This window comes from Plodia interpunctella, chromosome 21 (genome assembly GCF_027563975.2).
Source record: "Plodia interpunctella isolate USDA-ARS_2022_Savannah chromosome 21, ilPloInte3.2, whole genome shotgun sequence".
NCBI lineage: Eukaryota > Metazoa > Arthropoda > Insecta > Lepidoptera > Pyralidae > Plodia > Plodia interpunctella.
In genome coordinates, this window is record NC_071314.1 from 3,348,476 (window position 1) to 3,357,644 (window position 9,169).

The window sequence follows — 9,169 nt, forward strand, 5'->3', positions numbered from 1 at the left end:
TGTTTTTGGTTTGTGGAGCACAAACCAAAATTATTATATTTTTACCTATATATTTTACTAATCACATTTAATCAACTTTATAGAATTAATTAATAAAGTGTCTCAGAAATTACATTAAAAAAAATAAAAGATCGCGACAAATTGAGATCCTCCTTTTTTGAAGTCGGTTAAAAACAAGAGTCATTCGCTTGTTTCAATCAAACTAATTAATCTCGCAAGGAAGCAATCTACCAAATTGATACCAGCTACTCTGCTATTCGCTATGCGCGTTTAGACGCGGCCCTGTGCCTGCTAGTGCTACAAAAACTTCAGTACATTTTCGTAAGACTGTTGCGAGTTCGTGCCGCAAAATGCCGAATTTGGTGGTGTGTCTAGTTTTGTTGGCGGCGGCGATGGCTCAGAATGAAGACTTGTTTGAACTCAATATCGTCCACTACAATGACTTCCACGCACAGTAAGTACATTTATTTATAGTCTGCTGAAAGAAAAGTGTGGAGAAATTACTCTCTTCTATCTATACGGAAGGCCAGTACCCATCAGGGGGGGGACATTATTGCAAATATTTAAGCCATTTGTAACCCATTGACCAAATTTTGAATATTTGCTGTGATAGATTTATCATATGTCTAGGATATTGTTCTCGTTTGTGTCCATCAGTCCCACGACCCGCTTGTTGTAAATTTATCTAGTAACAGGCATGCAATAAGATTTATTCATGGCTCGCAACGCCTCGTGGGCCACATGCCTGTTTGCTTTCTGTATAATTCTCGGGATATTTTTTTTCGGGCCGTGTGTTTTTCACCAATAAATAGTGTGATTTCTGAAGATTTAGGTGTATAATTTACTATGTTTTTAATCGAGCGAAACAGGGACGGGCCAATAGTTATTTTATATTATAATGTTAAAAATATATTTCAGTTTCGAAGAAGTGAGCTCTACGGGCACGGTATGCAGCCCCGGCGAACAATGTATCGGGGGCTTCGCGCGGCTGTACACGGCCGTTAAGGAAGCCCTAGAGGTGGAGCCCGACTCGGTGCTGCTCAACGGCGGGGACACCTTCCAAGGCACCATCTGGTACAACTTCCTCAGGTGGAACGTCACGCAGTACTTCATGAATATGATGCCGCACGACGCTCATGTGCGTATTCATATTTTATATGTAACTAGGTTTTCTGTTGCCCGCGACTACACCCGTGGTAATAAGTAATTGTTACACTTTAACTATCTCCGCACTAAAGATCACCTCAATCCAATTACGTATTGACGTGAAAAAAGGACAAACATAAACACACATAAATACTCGCCTATAAACGCGTACTAATATGTACATTACGCATTCGGCCAATGAATTATTAAAGTTTCAGAAAAGTATGTTTATTGTAGTATTTTTATATAAGTACCATAACATAACATTGTATAACAAAATCAATCAATGTTTATATCTGATTCTACCTGTGATACGTCAATCTTCTATTACGTATATAGCTATATTTTTTGCAATTCCACTAGTGATTAAATGATTATCTAATAAATTATTGTAATCATTCTTTGTCTAGCACGCGAATTTTCTTATCTCAATTAATAGCAATCATGTAAAGTAGGCGTGTATTAAAACTAGGCCAATACTTACGAGTACATAATAGTTCTCTCTCTCTCTCTCTTATTACCAATGTTCTTCATGCATTCTTGGATATGAATCCAGAATCCAGATTCCGGGTTTCGCGTACAAAATAAACTGTTTTGTGTGTTAATAATAATAATACCTAGGTAAGTAAATAAATTTCCGCAGGTGCTAGGCAACCACGAGTTCGACCACGGCATAGAAGGGCTGGTTCCTTACCTGGAGCGGCTGAACTCCACGATGCTGGGCGCCAACGTGAACACGACCTTCGAGCCTGACATGACGCCGTACGTCAAGAACCACGTGGTCGTCGAACGGAGGGGACGCAGGATCGGCATCATTGGTGTGCTGCTCAGAGTCGTAAGATATCCAAATAATCCTCCTCATGGCTAAGAGTCTTGGTAATTAAATGGAATGAAGCACACATAACGATATTCTTGGCAATACATACTAGGTGATTAATTATCGACTAGAGTGCAGGTTTCCTTACAATGTTTTCCTTCACAGAAAGCAATGAAAACTACTACACATGAGTCAGATTGGTATACAAACTAACGTGGCATGAGTAGGATTCGAACCTGACACCTTTGGGTCCACATTCGCTAGGCGAGCGTTTTAACCATTACACAATATCGAAATAATAACTGATGCTGTTTGTTGGCACCATCGGCGTGCTCCGTACGATATTGAAATAAATAAATAAATATATTAGGACAAACCACACAGATTGAGCTAGCCCCAAAGTAAGTTCGAGACTTGTGTTATGGGATACTAACTCAACGATACTATATTTTATAACAAATACATATATAGATAAACATCCAAGACGCGGGCCAATCAGAAAAAGATCGTTTTCCATCATGACCCGACCGGGGATCGAACCCGGGACCTCTCGGTTCAGTGGCAAGAACTTTACCACTGCGCCACCGAGGTGAAATATTCTGAAACTATTTATATTTCGTTTTTTAAGAGTATAAATTTCTTTATTCTGTATTTCTGTAAGCATGTGCATGTGCGCACACGTACGTAACACAAACGTAATAATTGAAAACAAACTTCAAAACTTCGAAATTTTTGGCGTTAGCTCCCACAAAAACTTGCTATCTTTCTTGTGGATGACGATTACCGTGCGAAAATGATTACCTATTTTTAAAAATACAAATCGGCAGTTCTCCGCGCCTACCGGCAACGTGATAATGGAGGATGAGGTGGAGGCCATCAACCGCGAGGCAGCCATCCTCACCGAGCAGGGAGTCGACATCATCATAGTACTCTCACACGTCGGGTACCAGAATGAACTGTGAGTATTCATAATTTATTGTTCAACTAGCGTCGCGTCCCGACCTAAACTTTCCTATCAATGAACAGTGAAAACCGTGTGAAAATCCGTGCACAAGTCTTTGAGTTTATCACGAGCAGACAGATGCGCGCATTGAAAAGTGAGTTTTAAAGCATGCTGTGTAGACATACTTTACATTGACAACAAATTAGCAGACTGGACTGCTCATTTCTTGTCAACAATTGCATATCAACGATAAATTTTCAAGTATGGCATTTCCATAATATATTTCTTAGCTATCAGAAAATTTCATTCTAAGTACTGGACATTAAGATGAAATTTGGAATTTGGAGCATACAGTAGTATTCGAGACTTCAGAATGAGATATATAAGTTTTTTTTATGTTTAGATAAGACACTCAGATATAAGGATATCGACATAATATAGATTTATGTTTCAGGAATATAGCTGCGCGCGTTTCCCCAACAGTGGACATAATCGTGGGCGCCCACTCCCACACCCTGCTGTACACCGGCGACACGCCGAGCGGGGAGACTGCCCTGGGCGAGTACCCCACCGTCGTCACGCAGGAGAATGGACATAGGGTGAGATACTCGTATTTGTGTCTGTAATCCATACTAATATTATAAATGCGACAGTTTGTGTGTCATGCTTTTACGGCTAATTTTGATAAAATTATGTAAAAAAAAGATTTTTGACGCGTCTGTCTATTAGCGATAAATTCAAAAACTACTGCACGGATTATCATGCGGTTTTCACCAATAGATTGTGTGACTCCTGAGGAAGGTTTAGCTATATAATGTACTACATGTTGCCCGGGGCTTCGCTGCCGTGGGAATTTTGTGATAAAATATAGCAATCTTGAATAATGTACCTTTCCAGTGGTGAAAGAATTTTTGAAATCGGTTCGGTAGTTTCAGAGTTTACCCGCCTAACATGCAAAATAACAAATTTACAAACGATTATCTCTATGCAATCATAGTATAGATTATATTTTTACCCGAACGAAGCCGAAACGAGCCGCTAGTCAAATGTAAAAGGAGATGATGTCTGCCTCAGATCCCAGTGGTGCAGGCGTCGTGCTACACGAGGTACCTGGGCATCATCAAGTTATTCATCGACGTAGAAGGTGTGGTCCAGAGGTGGGAGGGCCAGCCCGTGTATCTGGGAACTTCCATCGTGCAAGGTGACAATGTTATCAGAGAGAAGCTTGTTACCACGTAAAATGTAATATATAAAATTCTTGTGTCACAGTGTTAGTTACCTCCTATACTCCTCCGAAACGGTTTGACCTATTTTGATGAAATTTTATATGTATATTTGGTAAGTCTGAGAATAGGTTATCTATTTGAGTTAAGGGTTCACCCGAACGAAGGCGTGGCGGGTGGCTCGTAAAATAAAACATACTTCATCAATATACGTTATAAAATCTCAACGTTTCAAAACCTTTTGTTGCTCGGGGCTTCGCTACCGTGGGAATTTTGCGATAAAATATAGCCTATAGCAATCTTGGATAATGTACCTTTCCAGTGGTGAAAGAATTTTTGAAATCGGTTCGATAGTTTCGGAGATTACCCACCTCAAACATACAAACTCCCAAACCAAACGTTCTCATGTTATTTTTACGACGATCACATTATAAACATTATATTGTCGATGACAACAATACACATATCTCTAGCTGTATATTTTTGTTATTCCAAAGAAAACGTTTTCTAGAGTTTGGGCTTGTCTGTTTGTCTTATCCATTGACCACGCGGCACGGCTGCCTATATAACAATCTCACAAAATGCAACTTATTAGTGGCCAGTAACAACAGACAATAATATTAGAATGCCTTTTAAATCTAAAAGAAGATGGTGTCTGCCATAATGAATAAAATCTTTGCTGTCAAATAGCTTGAATAGTTAAATTATTTGCAATAGATCCGTTCATTATGGAAGAGCTGGAGCCTTGGCGGGAGCAGGTGGACTCTGTAGGGAAGGAGGTGCTGGGATCAACCCTCGCGCGTTTATCCAGGGGCTGCTACAGCGCCGAGTGTATCCTGGGTAGCTGGGCATGCGACGGGTTCTTAGAAGAGGTAACATTGATTCTCTGTCTCTTTCATGTGGGTGTGTTCCTGTTACCACTCGGTTGTGATGTCTCAATTGCTCAGGGTCCGCTTGATGAACTTGGAAACACACTAGCACGTTTGTTTCGAGGTTCTACAAAGTGTGTTCCGTAATACACTCTCTGCTCAAGGCTCATTATGATCGGCAGCTTGTCTGACGTCATCTCTCTTTGGGAATGATTTTGTCCCCATTCAGCTGTTAATTGACTTTTATACCATAGACGCCTCATACGACTCACTCGATATTAAAGATAACGTAAAACTTCATAAAAACTGCAAACTTTACATAAACATTCACTGCTAACTATAATACTGGAATAGATAATTTAAATGAAGTCTTTTTATAATTATTCGTATACATTTTTGTACCTATAGTGTACCTAATGCTAATCATGATGTGTTTGGTGAGTCCTGTGACACGTAATACAATTCGGACACCAGTTCTCCACAACCAGAAATTTTCTTTATAAACTTTATCACCTACATATTTAATGCTTTTAACTTTAAAAATAATTGTAATGGTTGCGGATGAGAATCAATTTATATTTATTTATTTTTTTATGTAATGTAGCCAACGTTTCGACGAACAGACGACCGCAATTGCAGTCGCCATCAAAATTTAAAACATATTCATTGTTTTCAGCTGATGAGCCGCGCCGACGGCGGCCGGTGGAATGACGCTCACGTTTGTTTGATCAACGCTGGTGGTCTAAGAAACCAGATTGACCCAGGCAGTGAGTAATGCTTAATAGTATTTTATCTAGAGATTATAAACGATACACGCTTTAAGCTTATAGCTTGTATCGTTTATATTCGCATAAAATTGACGACCTCGGTTGCGCAGTGGTAAAGTTCTTGCCACTGAACCGAGAGGTCCCGGGTTCGATACCCGGTCGGGTCATGATGGAAAACGATCTTTTTCTGATTGGCCCGGGTCTTGGATGTTTATCTATATATGTATTTGTTATAAAATATAGTACCGTTGAGTTAGCATCCCATAACACAAGTTTCGAACTTACTTTGGGGGTGTGGTTTGTCCTAATATATTTATTTATTTATTATTTATTTAAAATATGATAAAATTTATTTATTCTACTGGGCGAATTGTTATGAAATTTGGTACACGGGTAGTATATAACCTGGAATAACACATAGGGTACTTTTATCCCGAAATTTCCGCTGGAATGAAGCCACCGTTAGTGTAATATATATTTCTCTCGTCTCTTAGCGTTTTCTCTAATTTCTCAGCCATTGAGCGTCGTTGTCATTTTACTAATTTTTTCTTCTCCTTAGATGTATATAACTATAATTAAAGCTTTTGTCTAAAGATAGGTCATTTTTTGATAACAGATGTGACAACAGAAAGTCTGCTAATGGCGATGCCTTTCGAGAACTACGTGCAGGTATACGACCTGAAAGGGAAATATCTTTTGGAGGCGTTGGAATTCTCCGTGGGTGTTGCCCAGACACCTGGCGGCTTTTACAGTGGACGCATGTTACAGATTGGAGGTAATTCGTGCATAAATGTGAAAAAAAAATATTCTGTCTGCCATAATATCTCAAAAAAAGAATTGTCAGTGCGCTCGACTGTTCACTAATAGATTGATTCGTTCTGAAGATTGCTCAATATTATTCCTGAGTGACATAGGGTCCTTATCACAATACTGGAACGGTATACAAATTCTCGAACGATGGAGGTTCATCTGCGATTTAATTGATATTATCAGCGCGATTGGAGGGAAGACAACAGAAGAATACATTGACGAAATAATTTTCTGCGTTGGCCAGGAATGCGAGTGACGTACAACGCGTCGCAGCCAGCAGGCGCCCGCGTGTCCGAAGCCCTGGTCCGCTGCACCGAGTGCGCCGTGCCGCGGTACTTGCCGCTCGACACCAGCGCCACCTACCGCGTCGTCACGCAGGACTACATCGGCGACGGCGGCGGCGGGTACACTGTGAGACTGTTTATCAATAGCTTTTACGTTTCTATATACTTGTTTTTGTTTTCTCATTGTACTTTATGAGAAATGTTCTAAATCAGAATATCTATGTCAAGAAAGTGATTAAAAATGACGACGCTGACGCTGGACGCTCTTGTTGGCTGGCAACACTGGGTGTTTGTCAACCAATCTTGACTATTTGGCATTGCAATGGAAAAAATGTAGTTCGTTAAAAGTATTTTTAAGAAAGCGTATGCTTTCTTTACAAGATTAATATAAAACTAATACTAGTTTTACATTAATGTTGTGAGAGTTTTCCAATTAGTCATGCCTTGGCTTTACTGTCGTGAGAATTTAGAATTCAGTTTCGTTTACCGCGACTACCACATATCGTAGTATATGGTGCTTGACACTAGCGCCACTTACTGCATCGTTTTACAGGGCAGGACTAGCGGCGGCAAATAGTATATAGATACTGTAGAAATGAATAGTATAATTTGTTAATAGTTTTTGTAATTCGATCAGTTTGCTAGAATTTAATTTGAAGTATATTTTTCCACAGATGCTGTCAGAGAACAAAGAGAACTCGATAGACCTGGAGGTGGACTACGAGATGTTGCAGCGCTTCATGCGACGACAGCAGATCGTGGTCAAAGATCTCGACGGCCGTATACAGATCGTCTACTAAATTAACACTTACGCCCTTGTAAATAAAGCTTATATTCTCTTCTCACTTGTTTTACTATAGACTGAGCTGTTGTTGAATGGATCTCTATTGGTTCCCCTAATTTTTTGTATTACTAATTTAGTTTGGTACACAAACTTTTTGCTTAAAATTTTTTCGTACATTTTTACTATTCTTAATTTAGTATAGCCTATTTTTGATTTCCCTAACATTTTACCACAGTTCATTTACTTCCCAAATTAGTCAGTAGTCCAAATAATTTATTACTTCTAATATTCATAATAGTTTAATTATGTTTCTCACTAAACAATTAAGTACAAAAGTATAACGCCTAATTTTTATTGTGTAATAATCTTTATTTACCAACCATCATTCAGTAAGTATAGGGCCTTTCCAACCTAACCAACTTTTTGGACACATATCCAAACCTAACCTTTTGTTGGCATAGTTTGAAGCTCTGCTTGGTGTGTTTACAATACTAACCTAACCGTCACAGGTTTGTTATCTATATGTTTCTTTTTAGACCGCCCCCGTGCACTTCTGCTGTCCGACTTGAGTTTTGAACCTATTGTAGTACATTTCGAAATTATTATTACTTTGTGTCAAATATTATTGAACTAGGTTACTGTTAAGTCTAAAGAAATTCTAAACGATTTTAGGATGTCTTACAATAGAGATTCTAAAATTGTAGCTAACAATTATAAGGCGATAAACTAGATAATAATTGTGCGTTAAGTTTCGGCCAATAAGGTTTGACGAAGTGAAATTAGAAACAATAATTTTAAACGAATCAAAGGGCACCCTTGTTGAATATCCGGGAAGATATTCATGTCAGATTGTGCCCGAGCGCGAATCTGCGCAATTTTCTAATATACCTGCCATTTTTTATTTATTACACTTCCAAGTAAAAACTTATAAACCAAAAACTAAATCATTCGGATAAATATAACAAACTAAATAATTCGGATAAATATAAAAAACTAAATAATTCGGATAAATATGTGGCGCAATGCGATTTTATAACAGTGCACTGCCATTTAATAATCGCGCCTCTTGTACTATTTTTTGTTGCGTACCCGGTACAAATTAGAATGCGCGCGCATTCTAATATAACTTTTACATAAACCCATTTTTTTTTTCGTGAAACTCTCGACAAAATTACATTGTTATGCACACAGTAATCAGCTTTTATGTCCAGCCGTATTTTACAGGTTATGTAAAAATAAAAATCTTTCTGTCACATTATTATTTTATATTGTTCATTCTAAGCACAATTGGTATTCACAGAGTGCTATTGATTAACACTAAAGTTTTGATAATAATAATAAGTATATTTACAATATATTGTTCTAAATTCGACCATTGAGCTCTAGTCATCATAAATTATATATACTATGGTAGATATGTTCCTTTATTTACAAATAAAGCCCATATTTATAAGTCAATTAAATATATTACTTATTTTTTAAGTAATTTCGTTAAATTTATTTTTATAGTTTACAGTTTTTTGTTG

At 38.2% G+C, this 9,169-nt stretch overlaps 1 protein-coding gene across 1 annotated transcript; it reads left to right on the forward strand.

The window, feature by feature from the left end:
* The first annotated feature begins 257 nt into the window (after positions 1–257).
* LOC128679241 (apyrase-like) lies at positions 258–7,700 on the forward strand. The gene is made up of 11 exons (XM_053761340.2): positions 258–454; positions 919–1,138; positions 1,790–1,981; positions 2,791–2,921; positions 3,361–3,505; positions 3,981–4,107; positions 4,847–5,001; positions 5,675–5,765; positions 6,382–6,540; positions 6,820–6,986; positions 7,534–7,700. The coding sequence occupies exons 1-11, from the start codon at positions 351–353 to the stop codon at positions 7,657–7,659; spliced, it is 1,617 nt and encodes a 538-aa protein (XP_053617315.1). The 5' UTR covers positions 258–350; the 3' UTR covers positions 7,660–7,700.
* The last annotated feature ends 1,469 nt before the right edge of the window (positions 7,701–9,169 follow it).